We start from the raw sequence: 25,904 nt of genomic DNA on the forward strand, positions 1-25,904 counted from the left end.
GAAATGGTGGGGGTTCCCCTGAGCCTGGGCTGATGACCCAGAGCCCCCGGCAGAGGCAGGGAGAGAGGCAGCTGCCCTCCCTGCACCCCCCACCCCCACCCCCCCGCCTGCTGTACGCCCTCAGTTTACATGTCCTTCTTTGTCTCTCCCCACCCGGCCTGTGTGCCTGCAGATCTGGGCTTGTGGAGGGTCCGGAGCCATGACGTGAGCTCCTCTGGGACCTCCGTGCCTCAGTTTCCCGATCTGGGAATCAGGCTACTGGAGGATTAAGGGAAGTGATTCCATGCACACACCTGGCAGACAGTAAGCTGTGGGTGGACGTCAACCTTCAGGAGTGTCTGCGGGACCCTTACAGGAGGGAGCCTGGGGGCTGGCCTCGTGGCCTCAGTTCTCAGGGGCCTGCCTGTCGCCCTGCTCCTCCTCTGTGTGCTCTGCTGGCGATCCCGTGTCTCTCGCTGCCTCACCTTCCAGCCCAGACCGTGGCTGGACCGCTTCCTTGAGTCACGCAGGGGAAACCCTGCCAGGCCCGGGGCACAGAGACGCATCCGGGGCACGCTTTACACGGGTCCGCCTGTGGGCCTAGAGACACAGTGACGAAGCAAACTCGCCGAGCGTCCCTCTGACTTCCAGCCCGGCCTCTGCTTTCTGTCTGTGTCTCAAGCAGACGATTCCTAGTCGGGCCACAGGCCTTAGCGGGCGTCACCCGCGGATGTGGCCTCCTTCGGCCGGCAGGCACCGCGGTCCTTCTGTGCCGGGCACCCTGCTCGGTCCTGGGCTCACACGTCCTAGCCTCCCGCCAGCCCAGACGGCCCAGCCGCCCGGGCGAGCCCCTGCCTCCCCACCGGAGCCGAACCCAGAGCGCAGCCCAGGGAGGGTGGCGGCTGCCGTCCCCCGCGTCCTGGATGCCCGGTTTCCAGCAGCCTCACCATTTCTGACCCAAACACCGAGGCAGAGATCATTAACCTGTTTCACGGGTGGAGCCACATCCCGGTGAGGTGGGGCCTGAGCGGCCAGGAGGTGACCGTCCACTGCCCGAGGTGGCCTACAGGGGCCTGGCATCCATCCAGGCCCCTCCCCCAGCCGGCACCAGGAGCCGCTCCACCCCGAAGTCGAGGGGCAGCCCGTGCCCACGCCACACGGGCGCCCCTGTGGCCTCGCCGCCCCCACCGGGTCCTGCTGAGCTGCTCCTCGCCCGGTGGCCTCAGTGACACCCGCATTCCCAGCCCTGCCCTGGTCTCCTCCTCTCGTCCCCGAGGCGGCCTTTTCAGGCAGCACCCCCAGCTGGTGACGGGCTGCACAGCAGCAGCCAAGGCCCCACGGTCCCCAGGGAGCTGGGCAGCGGGCTGGGCTGTCACAGGTCCTTTCGGGCCTGACCCCAGGGCTCTGACCCGCCAGCTCGCACCCACCTGCATCACGCACTCACGGCACGGATGGAGCACAGGTGAGGGCAGCTTCCCTTAGGGGAAGCGAGGCCCCGCTACCTGAGCCTCAGGACCGCACGGCCACCAGGGCAGACCTGCGGGGGGCGCCTCGGGAAGATGGGCGGTTTGTACTGACATTCACGCAGGTTCACTGCCTGCACCGGGGACGCAGGGACAGTGGAGGCCAGGCCCGCGTGGCCGGAGCATGATGGCGGGGGGAGGTGGGGGGGGGTTCGCCCCAGGCTGCCCCCGCCCCGGCGTCCCAGTCGGTCCTGCGCCCCGGACTGCCCTCGCCCCGGGGTCCCAGTCCGTCCTCACAGATCCCAGCCCTGACAAACGTGTGGGGTCTGCAGGCACGGGCTTTCACAGCGGGGATCAGCCTCACTTCCCCAGTGTGGAAATGGGGCACAGTGGGAATCCGTGGGGGCGAGCAGCCTGGCACGTGCTGAGGCTGCGGGCCCCACGGGCACCCTCTTGGCTTGCTCTCGTGTCAGCTCCCGGTGATGGATTTTCTACCTGCTCGGTGTGACCCAAGGCCCACGGAGCCAGCCAACACGCGTGTCGGTGTCGCGAAGAGATCCCCGATGCGGGGCCGCTGAGCGGGGGTGCCTCGCGAGGACAGTGCGGTGTGACTTTTTGCCAGTGTGGACGCTGTTGTTTTAGCCTCTGGAGGGAGGCGAGGCCCACGCGCAGGGGTGCCATGGTCACATGGCCACATCGCAGGGGCCGCTGGGGCACGTTTTAATGAGCTCACGGCTGTTTCCGGCTTCAGACAAGCACGTCCCGGATCCCCCGCACTTAGGGCCTGTTTCCCAGCCCCTAAGTTAGTCAAAGGGATCGACTAACCCAAGTTCTTGCTGTTGAAGGGTCAAGACCCCTGCAAAAATCAGGTAAAGGCTACGGACCTTTCCTCAGAAAATGCACACACACACATACACATGTAACACGTGCACACACGTGCACAGACACACGCACACACAGTGCACATGTGCACATGCATGCACACATACACATGACACAGCACGTGTATACACGTGTACGGATACACACGTCACACGCACAGGCACGCACCACACATATACACACGTACGCATTTACATCTGCACACGTACGCACACAGCTGCGGTTTTGGGGGCTCCCAAGCCCTAGACCCAGGCAGGTGGGACACCTGGTCAAGGAGGCCTGCTGGAAGGCCCCCCCGCCCTCCGTGTCGCGCTCCCTGACACGTCGTGTGCCTTGCAGGGCTGTCTAGGGCATTACAAAAAAATTTGTTTTTAACATTTATTTATTTTTGAGGGAGAGAGAGAGCATGAGTGGGGGAGGCACAGAGAGCGAGGGGGAGACACGGAATCCGAAGCAGGCCCCAGGCTCCGAGCCGTCAGCACAGAGCCCGACGCGGGGCTCGAACTGAGCTGCGAGATCACGAACCTGAGTTGAAGTCGGACGCCCAGCCGACTGAGCCTCCCAGGCGCCTCTGGAGGCACCTTCTCATCTCTGGGGGAGACGCAGGAGGGTTTGTTGCCCTTTCCTGCAAGAGTGCGTGCAGGGCTCGCGGGCGTCAGCGGTGACACCGGCTCCGGATCCAAGGTCTCGGGTCTGGTGCACATCCCTTTCTCCCTCTTGACGTGTGACAAACCTCTCCCTTCCGGCTCCAGGATTTCCCGCCCCGCGCCCGGTTCCCTGCATCGTCCGCCAGGGAGGCTTCGCGTAAGTTTTACTCTGTGCAGCTCAAAACAGAGCTGGACTCGGTCGCAAGTGTCCTTACTCCCCGAGTATGAAAGAAGCGGACGCCGAAACACGTAAAACCATCCGCAGCCACTTGCCCCCCAGACCCCATGCGTCCGGCAGCCCCGCTCACGCGCCCCGACAGCCGATCGCACGCCCTCCAGAAGGTTTCGGGACCCCTTCGCTCTGGCGGGGCCTCGGGAGCGAGCTCTGGGGATCACAGGGGCCCAGCGTCTACGGAGCTTGGAATTCAGCATGCGGCCTCCTCTCCAAAGCGTGCGGGACCCCCACTGTCCTGACAATGTACCCGTGAGGCCCAGGCACCTCCCGCTACCGTCCCCGAAGCCGGGAGAACTCACGTGTCCCTGCTCGGCCAACCAGCCGGGCCTGAATGAGCGAAGCAGAGGTGGGCGTCCCGTGAGCAGTGAGGGCACCTGTGGTGTAGACGGGGGCCATCGGGGGAGTCAGCTGCTGCGCTTTACGGTGTTGGCTCTGAGCAGCCTGGGTTCCTCTCTGCCCCCCAGACTAGTCAGCGAAGCCTCCTTTGGTCTCTCAGACCCTGGGAAACTCCCCTCCTGCCTGAGAGCCTGAGCGTGTGCCTACAGGGACAGGAAGCACCCTGCCGTGTGTGTGCCCGTGCCCTGTGCACACCGCCTGCACCGCGTGCTGTTTGTGTAAGCAGGCACTCACCGCTGCTCCTGCCAGCGGGGGGCAGGACGAGGACAGAGCGCTTCCTCGCTGGCACAGAGGACGTAGGATTCTGGCCTCCCCGAGACCCGAGTCTGAGCAGGAGCACAGCGGGTGGCCTCCGTGGCCCCTGGCCTTCCCGACACTGCCAGGCTTTGCTTTCTGCCTTCCGCAGCTGATTTACATGAAAAAAGGGATTTTATTTCTAGAACCGCCTCTTCCTTCACTCTCAGCCCCCGTGAGCCCCCGGACAGCTCCGGGCGGACCAGCTCCGGGTGGACCGCAGCCTCTCGGCTGGTAACCGAATGGGCACGTGCTTCGCTGCCGCAGCAGCTCGGAGGGGCCGTTCCCGTCCTCGCCGAAGGCTGCACGGCCCGGGGTCCCCGGGGTGCCTTTTCACTCCGCGGGTAATCTAGTATGTCCGTAATGAGGGCAGTCAATTCACTCTCAGAGCCTCGTAAAATTCGGCCTTTTCGCCATGGGTACACAGCGGCGGGTCTGCGGGGACAGGGCCCCTCCCGGGCCGGGCGGCCCTACCTGCCCAGCCTCCCCCACGTGCTGATGGGGGGCGTGGACGCCGGGGGGCGGGCCGGTCCACCACTCAGGGCCTAAAGAAAGACGGGTAGCTTCTGAGCCTCACTTTCCTTGTCTGCGAAGTGGGAGGGTTCATGCTGCTTGGACGGAACAAGGCCGCTGGGGGCACAGGAACCACACAGAAAGTATCTGCTGCTGCTGTGCTCACAGGGTGACGAGAGCGGCCCCAGGAAGAGCTCCCGGCCTAGGCTCTGGGGGCAGAGGGGTGGACAGGATGACCCCCCTCCCCGGGGCTCCCTCCCCCAGGGACTCTGTTCTGGCTCATCCGAGCCCCGTGAGCCCCAGTAGCGGGCGCTCCCCGGAGCCGAGACCAGTGCGTGCCGCACCTGAGCCGCACGCGGCGACCGGGCCGCCAGGGTTTGTTCCCGCCGCGAAGGAGCCCCCTCGGAGCTCAGACCTCCGGCCTCCTTCCCCAGCACCGCCCTCGGAGGCTCCCGGTGGGCACCACTGTGCTCAGATGTGGGGGAGGGAGATGAAGTTCGTGTCCCAGCGGAGGTGGGGGGCGGTGGGGAGGGTTCCAAGCGGTGGGGCCCGGGCTGCAAGTCAGGTTCTCAAACTGGGGTGAGTCACCCCACTGCTTGCGGCCTCGGTCTTTCTGTCCGAAATGAAGACAGGACCACCTGAGAGCGATTTGTGATGCAGTAGTTAGGGAAATCTGCGTGTTCCTGACGCCCCACCATCCCAGGGCTCCGCGTGTGCCCCAGAGTCTCCCAGACGAGAGCACACAGTGCAGGGCGATGTCCGCACAGCGAGAAGCTGTCCTAAGTGGCCATTGAGAGGGCTGGAAAACGGGGCTCCCCGGGGGGCCCAGTCGGCCGAACGCCCAACTTCGGCTCAGGTCATGATCTCCCAGTTCGTGCGTCTGAGCCCCACGTCGGGCTCTGTGCTGACAGCGCTGAGGCTGCTGGAGATCCTCTGTTCCCCTCCCTCCGCCCCTCCCCCACCCGCGCTCTGTCTCTCAAAAATATGATAATAAAACGTCAGAAGGGGGGGTCAGAACAACAAGGGGAGGTGGCTTCGTGCTGTGAAGTATTACGCGGGGCTACAGGCAAATCTGCAAATATCGATGCGGACAGAGCTCAGACACCACAAAGGGAAGGGGAGGGCGGGGAACGAGCTGTCCGCCCAGGTGCCGGGACGACGACGGTCCGGATGCCGACTTGCAGGTGACTGACGTCGTGCACACACACAGAAGGAGCCTCCGCAGATAGACCGGGGAGGCAGACCCTGGAGGAGGGGAGGGGAGAGCAGCTAAGAGCAGGAGAGATGCACACAAACAGGGCCACACGGCGTGGCCGGAGCCGGAGCGAGGACCCGTCGGAGTAGGGGAGCCCGAGGCACGGTGTGCACGCGAGGGAGCCGCAACAGGTGTAGACGAGTGCTCGGTGCAGGGGAAGCCACGCCTACTGACGCAGGGTCTGATTGCGATTTCCCGTCCTCACTAGACCGGGCGGCCTCAGTGGCGGAGCCCCGGGTGGTTCCCCGGTCGACCTGTTGCTTTTTAGGTGCCTTGCTGTCTCCGGCGGTGTCTGGCTTTCCGTGTTCTGGAGTCTGGTGCATGAGCCACGTTGTGCGTGGGGCTGGGGCTGGACAGGTGGGGCCGTGTGGACAGTGCTGCAGGATGGGGACGGTCACACCCACCACCAGCGGTTGATTTCCAGCCGGGTCCTAATTCCTGTCTGGTCCGCGTATAACTTGAAGCCGGCTGGGCCTGCTCGGGGCCAGTGTCAGCAGTCCTGACGTGGGACAAACACGAACCTCAGCCCCCTGCAGGGCCGAAGAAGGAGGTGCAGTGTCGCTGGCATCCCCGACCGTGGAGGGGGGGTGGGGTGGGGTGGGGGCTGTGCGCCACAGCTTAGCCTCCTTAAGCACCTCCTCGGACCAGCCGGCACGTCTCCCCCTCGTCCAGCTGTCGCCCCCTGAAGAACCTGCCCCTCAGCCCCTCCAGCCCCTCCCAGGCCCTGTGATGGGCACCCTGCTTGGTGAGACAGAGAAGCAGGCCGAGCAGCGACCTGACCCTCAGCGGCCTTGTGCTCAAGCCCAGGTGGACATGGCCCCGTTCAGCGGGTTCTGTGGGCGTCCCTGGTGTTTGTAGAAAACGCTGAGGATATGGCACTGGAATGTTGACCCCGGAGCCCCCCGTCGGAGGCCGAAACGGGGACACACTCTGTGTAACCGCGGAGCCTTGGGCTTGGTCCGCCAGGCCGGGGGCTGCCCTGGCCGGGGGTCCTTGCACGTGGGGTCCAGGGCGCCCCCGAGGGCTCATTTGGCCTCTGCAGATGGCAAATGAGACCCTCGGCCACCCAGCGCCTCCTTTACAGACTGTGCTGTGAGGGTGAGGCCGTGGTCATCCACGTGGCTGAGAACGGGCTCCTGCTGAAGGGTGGGGGCGGGCGGGGTCCTGACCCTCCTGGGGTGGAAAGTGTGAACAGACTACATCGGCAGGAGGAGGGCCGGGGGGGGGGGGGCTGCCGATGGAAAAGCACCGTCCACCAGGCGTCCCGCGTGGCGGGCAGGGCTGGGAGCAGCCACTCTCAGAGCTTCTCTGGAAGGCTCCAGAAAGGAGCATCTGTTTCCGAGGCTGCTTTTGTGAGTGGAGGCGGCCCCCACGGTGGTGACAACAACCTAGGGACCCGGGAGGAGGGGCCGGGAGTCTCCAGGGAGGGAAGGTGCTGCCAGAGGTTCAGGGGAGACCAGGGTGGGCTTTTTTTCCCTCGGGGCCGGGGCGGCCCAGTCCACCTGCCGTCCACCAGCAGAGGGCAGCGATGCGGCACCGGGCCAGCCCGGTGTCCCATCGGGGAGCCGGGAGCAGCCGGCCAGGCCCCACAGGCCCCGCGGTACCCACCCCACCAGCCAGCACGTCCGGAAAGGAAATGAGTGTAGCCGGGTGTGCCTGCCTTTCTATGGGCCCGTGTTGGCTCCTGATGACGGCCACTTACCTTTCCAAGCGCGTGGACACCAGCTGTCCCGGATCCGGGTCCAGGCCCGGACTGCCTACCTGCCTGGAGCTCTCGGTCTGTCCGGTCGGCGCACGCGTTCTCGGGCGGTGGGCGGCACTGACCTGGGCACCCGTCCACCAGTTCTCGGGGCCGTTGTGCTCGTGGGGCCTGGGAGCCGCGGGGGCTCTGGAGGCAGAAGTGGGACACGCCGTGGACCCACGGTCGGCCTGGAACCCTGCCCGGGACACCGGCCACAGAGCTGGGGGCCCACAGACACCTTCTGGCTCCTGCTTCCCTCCTGCGGGCAGCCGAGGGCAGCGCCTCCGAACGGCTGCTTATTCTTTCTTCAAAGACGGTGGTTCTTCTGAGGCAGGAAGTTAGTCCCCAGCAGGTAGTCCAGCGGCCCCGACCGTCCCGAAGTGTTTGCTCTGCCCGGAGGCTGGGCAGGAACCTCCTCGCGGGCTGGTAAGGCCCACGCGGCCGGGGGCACTCCGGGCTGGACCGCATGCAGCCCTTGGGGTGAACGCCAGGCAGGCCGGGGTCGGGGAAGCACAGAGCCCGGGCGCGCCTGTCCCGAGGCAGGGGCCCATCGGAGCGTGGAGCGCGGGCGGTCCGGCTGCAGGACGTGTGCACTTCCCACCAACGCGACACCGGCCCTTGACTGCCCTCTCGTCCTCTCCCAGGGGTTTGCGGCGCCTGCACAGAGGGGTGGGGAGGGGTCTCCGTGCCCACCGCAGGGTGCACCTCCCCTGAGTGGCGTGCATTTGCCTGTGTGTGTGTGTGCACGCGCACACACCCACACACATCCACACACACATCCACACGTATACGTCCACATCTGTGCACATCCCCACCCAAACCCACGTGCACATACCTCCACCTGCATACTTGCACACATAGGTGCACACACATGCTTAAAAACACCTGCGCACAGGTACCCACACGGACACACAACCACACACACGCACGCGTACATATTCTCATATACACGCATACACACACATCCACATGTGTACGCACCTGTTCACCCACACTTGCACACCCACACACATCTACACACACATCCACACGTATACGTCCACATCTGTACACATCCACACCCAAACCCACGTGCACATACCTCCACCTGCACACTTGCACACATACGTGCACACACATGCTTAAAAACACCTGCGCACAGGTACACACACGGACACACAACCACACACACGCACACGTACATATTCTCATATACACGCATACACACACATCCACACACGTGTACGCACCTGTTCACCCACACTTGCACACCCACACACATCCACACGCCTCGACATCCACACGTATACGTCCCCATCTGTACACATCCACACCCAAACCCACGTGCACATACCTCCACCTGCACACTTGCACACATACGTGCACACACATGCTTAAAAACACCTGCGCACAGGTACACACACGGACACACAACCACACACACGCATACGTACATATTCTCATATACACGCATACACACACATCCACACACGTGTACGCACCTGTTCACCCACACTTGCACACCCACACACATCCACACGCCTCGACATCCACACGTATACGTCCCCATCTGTACACATCCACACCCAAACCCACGTGCACATACCTCCACCTGCACACTTGCGTGCGCGCGCGCACACACACACACACACACACACACACACACACACAGCAGTGCCAGGAAATCACAGGTCCCTGCAAACTGCAGTCACTGTTGCTGCTGTAAGCCAAGGGCCCCGGGGAGGCGCTCAGGCCCGGTGTGTCCCCCCCCCCCGAGGCAGGTTTATTGCCTTTCGGTGGCCATTCACACCCACAGCCCAGGTGGCCAAACCTGAACTCTCTGCGGGGGCCCAGGCCAATGGCCGTGCCCCGCCTGCAGGGAAGGGTGAGGGCAGCCTGGCACAGCGGGCAGAGCACAGGCCAGCAACCCAAACCTGCGGACCGCCCACAGAGAACCTTCACTTCTCTTCCTTCACGGACAAGCTGGGTTGCACACCACACCTCCGAGGGCACCTGCGGGTCCACCGACCGGCTGTGGATGAAGCGGCGAGCTCGCTGCCCGTCCGGCCAGCACTCACTGCTGTTCCCATCCCCACCAGACCCCAGGAACGGGGAGGGTCTGCAGGAATCCATTCACGCTTTTCCGGGGGGGGGGGGGGCGGGGGGGGGGGACCAGTGGCACACCGGTGAACAGCTGTGGCTCTGTGTCCCTGGGGCTTCTGAAATTCCGTCTTCTGGAGTCAGCGCTGCCGTCTGGTTCCGGGATCCAGAGCTCCCGGGACTGGGGGACCTTCAGAGCTTCTGGCGAAGCTGCCCTGGGGAGTTTGGATGGAGGGCCTTAGGACGCCCTGCTTTTGTTAGCTGGGACACCAGTCAGAAGGACCCACGTGTGGGTCGTACAAGATGCAGGTTTCAGCTCAAACGAGGAAAAACGTTTTCAGGACAGCACCATCCAAAGACAGAAGAACTCTGGCCCGAGCTACTGGGCACCCTGTCCTTGGATGGAATCAACCAGGAGGTGCAGGCCACTTGATGAGAATCCTGTGGATGGAGTCAAAGACCCAAGCGGGTGCGGGGACTGGATACTCACGGAGACCTCTGGTGTCTCCACCTGGGTCCAGTTTCCCACAGAGGGGCTGGTGGAGTAAGGACCGAGGCTAGCCGGTGGGGGGTCACGTAACGCACCTTTTCCCCCAGGAGGCGAGGGTGGGGCAGGGAGGGTGGGTGCCTGGCTGTGGATTCCTCACAAGTTGCCGAGGGCTTGTTTTCAGGGCAGGGCCTGGCGGGTGGAGAAGCCCTGAGGACCAGCGACCCCAACCTTTCCCGCTGCAGGGGCAGCGTGGCATTGCCCTGTGATGAGAGCTGGCGGGCCGGGGACCCAGCCCAGCCCTTCCCGGGCTGCCAGCCGGGCTCTGCTGCCTGGGGCTGGGCTGGCGTGCAGAGCCCTGGCTGCGAAGCCTCCAACCGGCCTGCTCGCCAGAACGTCTGCAGCCCGGCGTGGGCACGCGGAAGGGCCGCTGCCCGCCCCCAACTCCAGACTGCTGCAAGCGGACTGGCGTGTGCCGCTCCCGTTCCTGCGGAGTTAAAGGCACTCAAGTCCCTCCCCGTCCCAGGCGCGTCAGACCCTGGAGATGACCCCGGACGCCAACGTGGGGGCTGACGGAGGGCCCCAATCCTCCGGTGACAACCCCCCCCCCCTCCCGGCCCCACCTCCCTGTCCTCTCCTCTCTCGGTACCCCTCCCGCGCGGGGCCCTGGGTCTCCAGGCTCCTCTGATCCCCCTCTGCCCCCGGGGGTGCCTCCCCGGCGGCCCCGCGCCCCCGCGCGCACCGCAGGGCCTGCCCGCGTCTGCGCCCCCCGCGCGCTGCGGTGTCCGGAGCCGGAGCCGGGCGGGGGTGCGGGCCCGCGGGGGCGGCGTCGGGCGCCTTCCTCCGCCAGTCCCTCCCCGGCGGCCGCCGCTCGGCGCCTTTAAGGCAGCGGGAGGGAGCGGCGAGGCGGCGGCTGCGGCGGCCGAGGCGCGCGGGGCGGGGGCGCGGGGCGCGGCGCGCGGAGTCCGCTCGGGGCCGGAGGAGGCTCGGCGGCCGGGGCCGGGCCGGGAGCGGCGAGGAGCGCGCGCGGCGCAGCCGGAGCCCGCCGCCCGGGACATGGCCAAGGCGGGCCGCGCAGGTGAGGGCGGGCGCGGGGAGGGCAGGGCCGGCGGCCCGCGGGAGGGACCCGCGCGCGGCCCAGGTGAGCCCCCGCGCAGGTGGGCGGAGGTTCCGGGAGGGCCGGGCCCCGCGCGCCCCGCGCGTCCTTCCTGCGCCCCCCGGTCCCCGGAGGGGCGCCGCGGGCGGCGGTGGGCGGGGGGGCCGGGGCTGCGGCTGCCGGGTCCCGTCCGGTCGCCACCCCCCCTCGGCTCTCCGGGCAGCCCCGGGGCGCGGGCACCGGAGGGGCAGTCTTGCGGCCACTGCTCCCTCCCGCGCCCCCAGCGTCAGCCCGGACGCGCCCCCCACCCCCACCCCCAGTGCCGCCGCTCGCTCCATCCGGGACGCGGCAACCTCCCCCCCCCCTCTCCCCGCGCCACCCAGCTCAGTCAGGAGACCCAGATTTCTTCTGGGGAAGGAGGGGTACTGCGCGCCGCACCGCTAGGGAGCCGTCCCGCCCCCTCCCCCACCGACCCCGGACGCAGAGCCGCAGGTGCGAAGGTCTGCGGGTCTGCAGGCCTGCCTCCCGTGGGGTCTGGCGGGCTCTGCGCCCCCCAGGGCGCGGGCATTGAGGCCAGCGGGGTGAGGGAGTGGGCGTCAGTCATTCGTTCGTTGCTGCATTCATTCATTCAGCCAGGCGTTAATTCCCCAGCGTCCTGTGTGCCAGACCCGAGCTGGGCGCCGGGGGTCAGGATGGCCACCCGGCTCTGCCCCCGTCTGCACGGTCTGGGCCTGGCGGCGCCCCCAGAGGCCCCGGGGGGAGGACAGACCACCAGGCTGGCGCACAGTGGCGACACTGGCGTGTGTAAATGCACCGTGAACTCACCCCCGGCCTGTGACCCTGGCAGGTGCGGTGCTCTCCCTGGGGACCTGGCCTTGGTCTGGCACGAACCCCACCCCTCTACCCACAAGCAGTGGCCGTGATGGAATGAGTGTGAATTCACCCGTACGCACGTCCATTGCCGCCCCACGGGTGCTGCTCAGAACCTTGGGCCGGTCCGGACCCCCCCCCCCCCCCCCCCCCCCACCGTACGCATGCTGGGCGTGCAATTTAGGGCCGGGAGGAGTCCTGCTGGGGTGGGGCTGGCTGAGTGAGACGCATCTAAACACCCCTTTCTCACTTCCCTCCCTTTCCCCTCCTGGAAAAGGCTGTCTCCCTCTTCCTCCTCCAGGAGCCTGGGGCCTTACCCACCCCCTCGCCTCCCAAAGGGCACATGGCAAGGTGTGTGTCCCGCCCGCCGCCCCGCTCCGCGTGTGCGTGCACAGCCCTGCACAAACCACCTGCCGGGGTACAGTCACCACGGTAGAGGCTAACTGTGCCGCCAGAACTGGGTTCCGGGCAACATGCACAGTGATCCCGGGAGGGTGGAGCTGGTCCTGGCCCCCCTTTAAGGCATCTGGAAGCAGATAGTCAGAGAAGCTCTCCCTCCAGGTGGCCCAGAGGGTCTGGGCAGAGCCTGGGCACCCAGCCGGGTCTGCCAGACTCTAAGGGCGCTGAGTGACAGGCTTTCTCCATCACTGCCCCGTCAGGCCACCCCCGCACCAACGGTCTGGGGTGCAGTCTGGTCCCTCTGCTGCGGCCTGTGGGTCATTTGGTTCCCCGGCTGCCAGTCCGTGGGCATTTGTTCAGTGCCGGGTGAAAACTGCCCCAAGCGTCTGTGCCTCGTGCGGCTCTAACATCTCGTGTTTTCTGGGGCGTTCTGTGTTCGGCCCTTCCCTTCAGGGCAGCCCTGACCCCTCCTCTGTGGATCCCGTGCCCGTACTCGGCCACCGCTCCAAGGAGCCTTTTCGGGATTGAGCCAGCGAGATGGGGTTACGCCCCCTTTTCTCAATCTTTCTGGGTTACTTTGCATTTTGTCAACGTCCCTTCTCTTTAGGCTCTAAGCCTACTGACCTGAAAACAGCTTCCGGTGACATGTGTATGGGACCCACGGTGGCAAAGCCCGTGTGGAATGATCGGTGAGCTTTAGAACAGAGGTGTCCTCGCGGGGGTGGGGGGGTGTCCCTCTCTGCACAGCTGGAGACACTAGGGGCCAAGGAGGGGGACATAACAGAGAGGGTTGGCTGTTCGGGATTGTCTACCGCAGATGGGCAGATTGGTGATCAGAAATGATCAGGTCTTCACTCTGGGGTGCCATTAGAACCAAGGGTGGCTGAAGGTGGGGGTGCAAGGCCTATAAGGGTATGTTCTGTGGCCTAGGAGACATTTCCTCTGAAAACTGGCCAAGGGACCACCTAGTGAGGTTTGGGCCCCAGAGCCACCACAGTGCGTGACTCCAGGATCGTCATATTGTAGTCCAGTGAATGGTGTCCCTGGGCTTGTGCAGTGTACCGCCTGAGCAGCCAGCCATGGCACCGTCAGCTATATCAGACAGGCGCCGAAGGGAGGCAGTAAAAGGACTTTCACTTGGTCGGGAGGACCCAGGTGCAAGAAAACATGCTGTGAGGTTCCAGAAAGGATTGGATAAATTACAGGGTGTGGATCTCAAACAGGTTACTACTAGTTCCCAGCGTCTGGGAGATTTCAGTCACCCAGCCCAGAAGCGTTGTGCTCTGTGTCCGGTCTTGAGGGGAGGGAGGGCCCTGTGGGAGCTCCTGGTCTGATGGACTAGGGCGGGGGTGGGCGAGGCCTCCCTGGGGGGACAGCTGTTCACACCCAGGCCTGCCTGTGGCCATCCTCCAGTGCGGTCCAGACCAGAAGAAATTAGGGGTGGTTCGAAACAGGGAGGGCTGGCGCCCTCTAGGAGCCGCGCCTCAGAAGCTGGCCGATTTGGGCAGGAAGGTGGCGAGGGACAGGCCTTGGGTCAGCTAGGGGCTGGACGAGGAAGATTTTCCCGTGGAGGGGCCAAGGTAGGGTGGAGGTAGGGAGGGTGGCAGAGGGGTCCTGAGGGTGGGGAGAACGGTCTGGCCCTGCACGGAGGCCCTGGAGGGCGTGCAGGGCAGGGCTGGGGTGCTGGAGGGGTGCATGGGGAGGGGCGAGGCTGGAGAGAACCCCGGACAGAGAACAGCACGGGAGGCGGGGCGGGGTGGCGAGGTAGTCGCTCTGCCTGCTTCGAGGGCGGCTCAGACCCGCGTGGCAGAACCCACTCTGTTGGGAAGGGCTGATTCGGCTTCCTGCCCCTGCCCCCCCTCCCCCCCCACTCCCAGTGCCCCAGAGGTTTGGGACCTCTCAGCCGGGCAGGGCCAAGGTGGTGGGGGGGGGGGCACTGGGTCTTCCAGGCTGGAGGGACCAGTTTATTTGCTCCCAGGAGCTGGCCGTGTTCCGAGGGCCTGTGGGCTGGATTGCATCAAACCCCATACTCCGGGGGGGCGGGGCGGGGGGCGAGCACTGATCGTCCAGTGGCAGGGACAGGGGGACACTCCCAGATCCTCCTGTTCAGAGCCCTCGGCAGGCCCGGCCAGGCCACAGAAAGGTGGTGGCAAGCCGGGCCTCAAACCTGCATGTCCAGAGTCTCGGTTTGGACTTTGTTCTGCCGTCACCCAGCTTGTCACCATCTCCAAGCCAGGCAGCATCCTGGGCCCCCCCCCCCCCCCCCCCCCCCCCCGCTCCAGCCGTGGCCAGATCTCTCAGAGGAGGGTGGGATTCTCAGCACTCTGGGAAGCTGCCGGGGGATTCAGGGTGCCAGTCTGAGGAACCCCCAGGCCTCGGGCACTAGGATGGCTCGTAGGTGTCCGGGAAGGGCATGGCGTTCCGCAAGGAGGTTGCAGATTCACTCGGAGGAAACGCTGGGTCCAAATCCGAAGCCAGCGTCCCAACTCACAGGACTAAAACTCACTTGTCTAAAACTTTGTCTCTGAGACGCCTTCGTGGCCTTCCCTGCAGCGGTGGGAGTGCTGGAGCTCTGGCGGGTCGCCCGCCCTCTGCGGAGCCACCTGTCCCGGCGGCTCACCGGCGGCCTGGCAGGCCCCAGCTAGAGACCCTTTGCTGCCCCGAGGTCTGGGCCCAAGCCCCTGTCTCAGCAGGAGGCCCCTGTTTGCGAGGCAGGTGTTCGGGGTTCGCAGGTGGGACACAGAGTGTGAGCCCACGGCTAGACACCCCTGGCTGGGGCCACGTCGGATCGGCCAGGAGGCGTGACGTGTCTCGTGGACGTCTTAGCCTGTTGTGATGGTCCCCCCCCCCCCGGGAGAAGTCTGGAGGTGGCCGACCCCACCTGTTAATCATGTGCGGGGCGGGAGACCGAGGCCAGAAAGGCACGGGGTCGCCCGGAGACCCATGGGGCTCCGAGTGTGGGGATGTCCCGTGGACTCCAGGCGTGGGGGTGGGAGGCACGGGGTCGGTGGGCACAGCCTGGCTCGTGACGTCGGCTGCCGTCCCCAGCATGCTTCCACCGGGCGGCTCGACGGCGTCTCTTTCGATGAGGGTTGTTGTGGCTCCCATTCCGTGGATGAGAAAACGGAGGCCCAGAAAGATCGAGGGTCTGGTTGTAGACTCCCGTGAAGTGAGAGGCAGAGCCGGAGGTAGGACTCGGGTCTCGTCTGTTCTCGGATTCGGCATTCCTAGCGGGGAAGCTGTGCCACGGAGAAGACGCTGATTGATCTTGAACTGTCTCTCGGTTTCCTCATCCGTGAGGGGGCAGGAGGAGGCGAGGAGGAGAGCTCGGGGGGCCAGGACCAGCCCCCTCCTCGCTGGTTTGTGCCTTGGGGGCCCCCTCCCCCCTCTCCTGTCTCCCAGGGACCCCCAGAGGCGTGGGGGGCAGGGCAGAGGACAGAGAGAGCACATGCCTCTGGGGGGCCTGGCCTGCCCATCACCAGATCTGCAGCTGAGCTGGGGAGGGGGCAGCCGGTCCCCCACCTAAGGGCTGGAGTGGGAGGGGGCCGAGAGCATAGCAAGTGAGTTTGGAAGCCACGTGAGATCCCAGCACCAACCCCCCCCCCCCCCCCCCCGCCACGCGCCCTCGAGCTCTCTCTACTCCCTGTTTTAAAATTCTTGTTTTCTAAAGAGAAAGAAAATGCTACACTGCAACCCCTTTTGCAAAGGAAGGAGCCGTAGTGAGTCACTCCGGAGGTAAAGCCACCTCCAGGGCCCCACGCCTGCCCGCCCCCCTGCACAGCTGTGTGGCCACAGTCCCCGGGGTACACGTGTGGGTGGGGGAGCCTCCTGCCTGTAAGCGGCTCCGGGGTGGGAGCAGGGGCCCTGCCGCGGGCCCCCCCCCCCGCCCCCAGGCTCTCCCGGGGCTGCATTTATGAGGTTCACTCTCCTGCGGCCTGAGAGCCCCCTTGCGCCTGTTGGCTCGGCGTGAGGCCGGGGGTGGCCTGTCTGGGGGGCGAATTCAGGCCCCGGGGCGGGGGCCGCGGGGGCTCAGTGTGCGTGGTCAGGGCCGGCGGGGACAGGTGCTCCCTGGGCTTCTTGGGGCGACTCTTCCCCAGGCCGGAGTGCCGCAGAGCAGAGCGCGGGGCTGACCCTCCAGGGGAAGGTGCCCGCGGGGTGTCTGGAGCCTGCCTTCCTTGGAGAGGGTCCCCCTCCCCCCCCCCCCCCCCCCCCCCGTTTGTTTGCAGAACTGCATGGGGCGGGCCCGGCGAGGAGGTGTTCCCTTCCTTTTCGGGAAGGGAGGGAAGGTAGCAGCCTGTCAGCCGGGTTGCCGAACAAGGGTTGGAAGCAAAACCGTGTGGCGGAGCAGAGAGGCCTCTTCGGAGGCGCCTGCCGCCGGCGCTGGGCGCCCCGTGTGTGCCCTGCTCAGGGAGAGACCTAGGTGTGTGGGATGCGGGGTGAGCCCGCAGGGGCCGCAGCTGTCCGGGAGCCTGTCCCTGGAGGCTGGCGTCATCATGCGCACACCTCTGACCTCTGACCTCCTGTGCACCTGCTCCAGCCGGTCCGGATCCGCGTCCTCCGGCTCCCCCTCCTCCTCCTCCTCTCCCTCCTCCTCCTCCTCCTCGGGATGCCTCTGCCCGGGCCGTGGCCTGAGGCTTCCCTCTCCTGCCCTCACCCTCCTCCCTCCCTGGGGAGGCTGGTCCCCGCTGAGCAACTCTGGAGTCATCCCTGGTGGTAAAAGAGCTATTTTCAGCCTTCCCATTACTGCCCAGTGTGCAGGGGGTGTCTATCCCTTGTTGGCTCTTCGTTCCCTTTGCGTGCGGTGTCGTCTGGAGCAGCGAGAGCCTCGTGCAGCCCCCAGGGTCCCCACCCGCGGCTCCTGGGGCTGCGGATCGGCACCAGATGGGGGGCCTGCCCGGCAGAGGCGGCCTGGGGCCCCACCCTGCTGGGTAGCAGCCTGGGAGCTGCAGGTGGTAAGTGCCCACCTGGGGTCACCGTGACCCTTTCCCCTCCCTGCTCCTTGCTTCGGGCTCACGGTAGGTAGCCTGTGGTGCCCTTCGAAAACCCCGGGCCGGCTCAGCGAGGTGGGGGTCTCCGCAGCATCCTCCGCGGCCCGGGCCTCTGTTTCCCGCTCCCTGCAGGGGCTCCTGGGGGGGACTGGCAGGAGGGCCTCCCGTCCCATCTCCTGTCCCCCACCCACCCTCCTGAGGAGCCCTCGTGGCAGGTGCTATGGGAGCACCCCTCAGCGGAAGGGGCAGGAAGCCGGTGGGGCAGAGGGGGCCGCCTGGGGACCACTGCTTCCACCGGGAGGTCAATTTATACTTGTGAAAAGTACAACACATAGCCAAAGCTATTAATCACTAATTGCCTCCGGAGTAATGTGATTAACAGGCATTTAAATGGTATATTTATGAGATTACCCGCAGGTCTTCAAGAAGCGTATTTTTTCAGAGTAACTGGTTTGGCCAGTCGTGTCCTGTTGGGAGACTGGGATCCTAACCCCGGGCTCTGGCCCGCACCTGGGGACGGGGGTGTGACGGCGGCCAGGCCAGCTTCCTCCGTGCGGCTCTCAGCTGCAGGCGGGGGTCCCTGCCCCTCCTTGTTGGGCTCACGGGCCGTGCGGGTCCCTGGCTGCACAGAGGAGATGCCCCTTGACAGTTCCCCGGGGGTCGGCGTGGCCGGGGTCAGGGGAAAGCGGTGCGAGTGTGTTTGCTCGGTGGTGCCCGATTGACAGCTGGCTCTGTGACCGGGCAAGGAGAGGGGGCCGTGGCCTGCCGTGTGGCCGGGTCATGGCCGCATCTGTGCTCATGGCCGTGGCTCCGTACGTGGGCTGCTGCAGGGGCGGGCTGTGGTTGGGGCCAGGTTGCGTTGTGGCTGGTCTCAGGCTCATTCTGGACTCCTGGCATGGAGCTGCCTGGTCCCCCAGAAGCTGGACTCCTTCCGGGCCCTCCAGGGTCTGGGCTCCGGGTACCCGGAGCCCCAGCAGACAGGCCCTCCCAGGGCTCCCCGCGTGTCCCCGAAACAGCTCAGCCCCATAAGCTCATCAGTGGCGCATACAGCAGTTTGGGACATGTTTCCATAGCAACCAACCCCCAGCCAGCATTGGTTTCCTTCGATGATGCTTTTTTTCTGGAGGCAGCTTCTCCGAGCCTCTCGGTCCCTCCCTAGTGTCCCCACAGCCCCATGAGGTCTGCCCTGGATTGGTCTGCTTCCCAGACTCATCCTGACCCCAGGGGGGCCTGAGGACAGGCCGGGGAGGGGGGGATGCTCCCCCGAGAGGCCCACCCCCGTGGTCTCCCCTGAAGTGGGCCGGGAGAAGCTATGGGCCTGTGGGGACCGCACCAGGTATCTGCCCCAGGGAACCCACAGCCCAGGGGCAGGCAGGCCTGGACCCAGGTGCTCGAATGGGCACAGGTGCGGGACCTCAGGGGAGCATGGAGGAGGCGGGGCCAGCCCAGGCCTGGGGGAGCACCGAGGAGGCGGGGCCAGACCGGCAGCATGGGTGGGCATTAGCAGAGGGTGGGCTGGGGGACCCTTCGGGCACTGACGGGCAGGGACGGGCAGGAGCGAAGACGTGGAGGGAAGGAGCGCAGTTCCCAGAGGCCGTGAGCTGCCGGACCCCAGGCCGGCAGGTGGAGGGAGCACGATCTGGCCCCGGGAGCTCAGAGGCTGGGGGGCGGGGGGAGCCGCACCAGGGGAGGGGATGGGGACCCGCCTGCTCGGAGCAGTTCCCGTCGTGCCCCCTGTGCCAGTTTTAGGGCCTGAGGACAAGGGCCGCCCTCAGAGTTTCTGTGTGTGACTGTACCGGTGGAGGGCCAGGCCCCGTGCTCGGCCTCTCTCAAATATCCGTTCATTTAGGGGCGCCTGGGTGGCTCAGTGGGTTCAGTGTCTGACTCTTGATTTCCGCTCAGGTCTTGATCCCAGGGTCGTGAGTTCGAGCCTCGTGTTGGGCTCTGCACTGAGCGTGGAGCCTGCCTGGGATTCTCTCTCTCACTCGCTCTCTCTGCCCCTCCCCTGCTCACACTCGCTCTAAAAAAAATTCATTCAGTAACTCCTCATGGCCACCCTCTGTAAGTCCTGTCCTTACCCCCATTTCACAGAGGAGGAAACTGAGGCACGGCGTGGTGTGGTAACTCTTACTGAGATGCCCAGGGGATAGGTGGCAGGGCTGGGGCTTGAACCAGCACCAAGGGGGAGGGTGAGCGGGACGGTGGCTCACATCACACGTGAGGCAGAAGGCCCGGCTCTGGACCCCTGGGAGCCCGGGCGGGATCAGAGCAGCAGTGAGATGTGGCTCCGTGTTGCGAGGCTGGGTGTGAAGCTGTGTGAGCGTGTCTGTGCGAGCCACATGCAGCCTCCGCGCTCTGTGTGTCCCCAGGGTCCCCACCGCCCACAGGGAGTCTGGTGGCCTGATTGTTTCCGCAGCATCGACGGTAGTGAGACCCACGCTCTGGAGCCGTTCTCGTACATGCATGTGCACGTGTGTTTGTAAGTGCACACGTGTGGGTGTGCACGTGTGCATGTGTGTCCGTGTGTGTTTGTGTATGTGTATGTGTGTGTCCGTGTGTGTGATGGACACAGAGAGAATGGGGACAGGGGCCTACGTGAGCCACAGCAGAGCACTTTTCTCTCTCAACCCGTGTCCCCTGAGGCACGTGTTGTTGGGACGCAGCATGTGTCTCCTTGGCCTCAGGCAGGGCGGGGGAGGGCAGGTGCAGTGCCGGCCGCCCCACCCCAGCCTCTCGGGGGCACTTGAGGGTCCCTGGAGGTCTGGGACTTGGCAGGTGTTACCTGAACACCTGCGGAGTGTGGCTGTCACGGCAGACCTCTGGGTCCCCTCCTTGCTCCTTCCAGCCAGACTTCCCATTTTGGAGAAGGTTCTAGATCCAGCTTCTTGTAGAAATGGCCTGATGGCTTTGACCCATGTCTTTCCTTCCTCCCAGCCTGCCCACCCTTTCTTTAAGGCTCAGCTGAGGCCCCCTCCCCGGGAAGGCCTCCAGGCTCTCCAGCCTGCAGGCCCTCTGCCTGGGGACCTGTGTCCACACCTGTGGGGCGCAGTGTTGACGTTTAGTGCTGGGGCCAGGCTGGCCTAGGGGGCTCCACTGGGTGCTGGGTCCCCAGGCTGCAACCCAGGGGGAGGGACTGCTCTCTCCCTAACTGCTTCCTCCGGGCACCGTCTGGCCCCCATCTGGCCCTAGAAGACGGGGGCCAAGCCCGCGTCCCTGGCTTTACAGGGCTTTGCCCTCCGGCTGGGCTCCTGGGCACAGGGCGGGGTCTCCTTCTGGTGGGCTCTTGCCCTCGGGCTGGGGAAGGGTTTTCCCTTTTCCCTCCTGTCCTGATTTAGACCTTTAAGTCAGTGTGGTGGGGGAGAGGGGCCAGAGGAGAGCGTGCGGGGTGTGCTGGGGGGCGTCCGTTGGGCCTTGGAGGAGCAGAGGGGTCTGTGGCCCTGGGGGGGGGGCGCCCCGGAAGCCCCCGCGCCCGTCTAAACCTCGGTCCGGCTCCTGAAGGGCTCAGCGTCCCCCGAGTGCCCGGATGCCTGGTGGGGCCGCGGGCCGTGTGCGCGGAGTCTCCCGACAGTGAGGTGGCGCCTACCCCTCTCACAGATGACAAAGGTGAGGCCCGCCAGCTTCCCGCGCTTCTGCCGCGGACACGTAAGTGGTAGTGAGGAGCCCAGGTTTGTGCTGCTGCGCGGCCACACGCTGGCTTTTCTGCGATATTTTCACCCGCGGCTGCGAGCTGGCAGGTGTGCCTGAGGGACAGGGACGGGGAGAGGGTGATGTGGGAGCGCATGTGAGTCTGTGTGTCTTCAGGACCGGCTCGGGGAGGGGGAGGGGCTTTGGGAGGACAGCGCTCTCCAAGGAGCGCAGGTGCACCTTCCGATGTCCACGTGGGCCTGGGGATACCCGGACGCTGACCTGCAGACCCGGTGGGCAGGCCGGACGGGTCTGGCGTCTGGTCGGGCCTCGCCTCCGTCACTTACCAGCTTTGTGACCTGGAGCGAACAGGTGCAGGACAGGGATGCACGGTGCCCTCCGAGGGCTGGTTAGGGTTCCTCTAGGTGAGCAGGGTATCTGGCACATTCTATGACTCAGCACGTCACTTTATCCATTTGCCCAACATTTCTCGGAGCTCCCCTCCCCGGGACCCTGTGCTGGACACAGCACGCAGAGAGAGGCAGCGTGGGGACCAGCTCAAGGACATTTTACCCTCCAAGCTCTGGGGTCACAGAGCCCAGACGCTAACGGTGTGGCCCTCAGTGTACCTGATCTGTGGGCCCCACCCCATACTTGGGAGACTCCCTGGTCCTCTTGGCATCGGGGTCCCCCTCTTCCCGAGTGTGTGGGTGATAAGAGTCTGGGTCGGGAGCCCGTCCACAGCGGGCAATGTCCCACCCGGCCCGGCCCCCTCCCCCCTTGCACCTATCTCCCCTCCATCCAGCTCCAGCCACGCGGCTTCTTCCCGCCCCTCAGACGTGCCCAGCTGGAAGAATGTTCGCACGCATGCACTCTGTCTGTGTACCCCACACGTGTGTGTGCAGGAGCATCTGTGCATACACACGTGCACACGCACTTGGTGTGTCTGGCCCTTTCTCACGATGGACACCCTGTCAGAAAGGCCTTCCTCTCACACCCCCCCAAGTCACCCGCCCATCACTGCCTCCCTTTGTCACATAGGACCTCGTTGAAAGATCTGCTGGAGGAACAGGGGAAGGGCACAGCCCCACGTGGAAGCCAGTCACGGCTGCTGCTTGGCGCTGCCCGCCTTCGTAGGTTCTTGTGTCTGGGTGCGTGGACAGCTGAGACCCCACCCCACCCTTTCCAGACATTGTTTGCGGTGGCCCCTGCCTGAGAGGAGGGATTTGCAGGTGTCCAAGCAAACTTACCGTATGTTTCAAAAAATTTTTGAGAGAGAGAGAGAGAGACAGAGTGTGAGTGGAGGAGGGGCAGAGAGATGGAGACGTAGAATCCGAAGCAGGCTCCAGGTTCTGAGCTGTCCGCACAGACCTTGCCACAAAATTACTGTATTTAAGAACCAATGCATTAATAAACGGTAAAAAAAAATTTTTTTAAAAAAGGGGCGCCTGGGTGGCTCAGTCGGTTAAGTGTCCAACTTCAACTCAGGTTCGTGATCTTGCAGTTCGTGAGTTCAAGCCCCGCATTGGGCTCTGTGCTGACAGCTCAGAAGCCTGGAGCCTGCTTCGGATTCTGCCCCCACCCCCACCTCTGCCCCTTCCCTGATCATGCTCTCTCTCTCTCTGAAAAATAAGTAAACATTAAAAAAACAACCAACACTGCAGGGATGCGTTTTGAAGGCAAGAATAAACCGTAAACAAGGAAAATGTGCCTTTGAACAGAAATTCGGGTAAAGACTTTGGCCACAGAGGAGAGTCCACCGGCAGGTGAGGGTCTATTCGAAAGGAGAGGCGCACGAGAGTTCAGTGTCCACAGCTCCCTCCGTGCTGGCCTGTTCTTCAGGCCATGATGCCACCGTCAACTGCTCGGGGAAGGGGGCAGAGGTGGGAGGCAGGATCCTATTTTCTCCACGTGACTCTCTGCTGCGAAAATCATCCTTGTCAGTCACCCGACCCAGCTCTGCGTCCCCCGCGCCCCCGCAGAAGGTGAGCTCCGTGCGGTCCCCACCCTCTCTGCCGCCTACTCGCCGCGGTGTCCCCAGCCCCCAGCGCGGTGCCTGTGGTCCGGGCAGCCCTCTCTGACACCGAGCCCCCTCCGTCTCGGCCCACCTGCAGCGGGGAGAACGGCTCTCCCAGCGGAGCCAGCCCAGCTTCCCCGCAGCCGGGCCCTCCTGCCGGGGCCCCCACGAAGCCCAGCCCGTCACACACGTCGTCGGCGTGGCAGCAACCTAGGGCGATGGTGGCCCAAAGGGACGTGGTGGGGGGGGCGTGTGAGTGACAAATTCTGGAGGCTTTCTCTTTCCTCAGGCTGTGGAGCACGCGCGTGTGTGTGTGTGTGTGTGTGTGTGTGTGTGTGGAGGGCTAGCAGAAACGTCCTTGCCTTTTTTCTTGGATGGAGTGTCCCCGAACAGGTGCGAGGGGCACCATGTTGGGAACTTCTCCCAAACCTGAACCCTCGCTATTCAAGCTCAAGAACCAGGGAGACTCAGGTAAAGCTTCAGATGAGCCCATCACTGCTTACACACTTGCAGCCCATGCGCCGCCCCCCCCAACTCAGGGACCGAATCTTGGGGCCAGTATGACTGTCCTGACCCCCAGGTGCTCACTTCTTGGGAACAGGATGGATTTGGACCACAAGGGATGTTGGCATGTTAATATGGCGTGTGTGGTGGGTTTTAGACCTTTAGTATCTGTTGATGGAGAAACCATATAAAATTAATGTGAATTCAGCAGAAGTTTACATCATCGTACTTTTGGGATCACCGAAATTTCAGTATCCGTTTGATTTATACCTGCAGGCACTTCTTTTTGTGGTTTTACTATTTTTTTTGTGATGTTGTAAGCGGTATTGTTTATTTAACTTCAAATTCTCATCCTTCGTTGATAATATAGAGAGTGCAGTTGACTCTTGTATATTGACCTTATATGCGGCGATCTTGCTGTATTGAACTATTTGTTCTCATAGCGTGTTTTGGTTTGTGGGTTTTGTAGAACTTTTTTATTTTTACAAGGTTTAAAAAATTTTTTTTGGATGCATATTTATTTTTGAGAGAGAGACAGAGCACGGACAGGGGAGGGGCAGAGAGAGAGGGAGACGCAGAATCCGAAACGGGCTCCGGGCTCCGAGCTGTCAGCGCAGAGCCCGATGCGGGGCTCGAACACACGAACCGCGAGATCATGACCTGAGCCGAAGTCGGACGCTTAACTGACTGAGCCCCCCGGGGGACCCCATAGAGCTTTTTTCTAAAAAAGACGTTTATTTTGAGAAAGCGAGCAGGGGAGGGGCAGAGAGTAAGGGAGAGAGAGGATCCCAGGTGGGCTCCACACTGTTAGCACGGAGCTCGAACCCCAGAACGGTGAGATCTGAGCTGAAGCCAAGAGTCAAACACTTAACGGTCGGAGCCCCCAGGCGCCCTGAGCCTTTGTTTTCTGTGTAGACAATGAGGCCATCTGAGAACAGAGGCAGTTTTGTTTCTTGTCCCGTCTCACGGCACCGGCTGGAGATCCTCCACCTACGTCAGGGACACAGTCCCTCCCCTCATCGGAAGTACTCAGTTTTGGTGCATCCCCTGCGGGAAATCCAGGGCGCGTGAGCAGGAGATTGCCAACCACCGTGCCACAACGCCCGCCTGGTGGGTAAGAATCGAAAGCTTTGAGGGTCCCCGTGGGGAGTGGGGGCCAGACCCAGCTTGACACCCGGAGGTGGCTTCCGGGCTTCAGAAAGGGCTTCTCGCCTGGCGCCCAGGCTGGGTGTGTGTTTGGGAGTTTGTAGGGGGTGGGGCAGGAGGGACAGGCAGGAAGCGGTGTCCCTGGGCCGGCCTTGCCCTTCAGGAACAGTTTATGTGCTGGGATCTGGGCCCCGGGCAGGGAACAGTGCCAGCATCCTGCAGGGGTGGGGCGGGGCGAGGAGAGCAGGGACTGGGCACAGGGGGCATGGGAGCCATGGCCGAGGAGAGCGCCCACCTCTCACTTGCTCATTGGCCCCAGCCGTGTGTCCCCGACGGGCGCCTCCAACATGAGTCAGAACTGAAAACGGATAGTCTCCGTCAGGTTTCTCCCCTCACACAGATGGGGGAACCGAGGCAGGGGCATTGCTGCTACAGGAATGCGGGTCTCTCCGACACAAGGCTTGTGTGCCTGGTGGCCAGGGCTGAAGCCCCGGGAAAGACGTACCCTGTGTGCCTGGTGGTTTTACCGTTTGCCACAGAATCCAAGATGTGATCAGTAGCTAGGATGCACTATTATTTTATAAACCCTGGAACTATGTGGGGGCTGGGGGCGCTGACCCCCCCCCATACTCAGGGACTGGGGGCGCTGATCCCCCCGCAGTCAGGGGCTGGGGGCGCTGACCCCCCCACAGTAAAAACTCTGCATATGACTGGGGCCCCTGGGTGGCTCAGTTAAGCCCCTGACTTCAGCTCAGGTCGTGATCTCACAGTTCGTGGGTTCGAGCCCCGCGTCGGGCTCTGTGCTGCCAGCTCGGAGCCTGGAGCCTGCTTCCGATTCTGTGTCTCCCTCTCTTTCTGCCCCTCCCCTGCTCGTGCTGTCTCTCTTTCCCAAAAATAAATAAACATTAAAAGAAATTTTTTTAAAAGCGAGATGCACTCCGGTTTTGGAGATGTTGGAATGTGTGAAACAATGCTCACCTTAGAACTGATAAGGTAGGATGGTTTATAAAATTAACAGTCCCGTGAAATTACGTGTTCCGTGTGAACACTGCGTCCTCCCGGCCTCCCCCCGTCAGGTTCTGCTCTGGGGGGATAGTGTCCGGCTGGCATTTGGGGCACGCCCTTCCCGCCACGGCCCTGCCTCCGCGTGTACGTGCGATGACGGCTGACGTGGACACTGGCCGTGCCCCAGGCCCTGCGCTAACGGGCGCTGTGTTGAATTTGCCTGCATTTTCCGACAGGCTCCCACCCTCCCCTGCCGTCTGAGGCGCGGAGGGTGGGGGGCCCCC

General features: G+C 64.0%; 2 protein-coding genes across 4 annotated transcripts in view; one reads left to right on the forward strand and one right to left on the reverse strand.

The window, feature by feature from the left end:
• Nucleotides 1-5,053: 5,053 nt before the first annotated feature.
• LOC131497889 (uncharacterized) lies at nucleotides 5,054-10,382 on the reverse strand. Of its 3 annotated transcripts, XM_058704565.1 has the most exons (4): nucleotides 9,341-10,382; nucleotides 7,644-8,062; nucleotides 7,367-7,552; nucleotides 5,054-6,837 (listed from the first exon to the last, which is right to left on the reverse strand). In XM_058704565.1, the coding sequence occupies exons 1-4, from the start codon at nucleotides 9,515-9,517 to the stop codon at nucleotides 6,690-6,692; spliced, it is 930 nt and encodes a 309-aa protein (XP_058560548.1). In that variant the 5' UTR covers nucleotides 9,518-10,382; the 3' UTR covers nucleotides 5,054-6,689. The 3 variants fall into 3 exon arrangements, with proteins under 3 accessions (XP_058560548.1, XP_058560547.1, XP_058560545.1); XM_058704564.1 differs by lacking the exon at nucleotides 9,341-10,382 and having other exon boundaries at nucleotides 5,054-6,194; nucleotides 7,644-8,360; XM_058704562.1 differs by lacking the exon at nucleotides 9,341-10,382 and having other exon boundaries at nucleotides 7,644-8,360.
• Nucleotides 10,383-10,455: 73 nt separating this feature from the next.
• PITPNM3 (PITPNM family member 3) overlaps nucleotides 10,456-25,904 on the forward strand; it is a 68,522-nt gene continuing 53,073 nt past the window's right edge. Inside the window, 1 exon segment of the mRNA XM_058704554.1 lies at nucleotides 10,456-10,564. Within this exon segment, the coding sequence (XP_058560537.1) occupies nucleotides 10,516-10,564 (49 nt within the window). The 5' untranslated portion in view covers nucleotides 10,456-10,515.

This window comes from Neofelis nebulosa, chromosome 16, assembly GCF_028018385.1.
Source record: "Neofelis nebulosa isolate mNeoNeb1 chromosome 16, mNeoNeb1.pri, whole genome shotgun sequence".
NCBI classification, from domain to species: domain Eukaryota; kingdom Metazoa; phylum Chordata; class Mammalia; order Carnivora; family Felidae; genus Neofelis; species Neofelis nebulosa.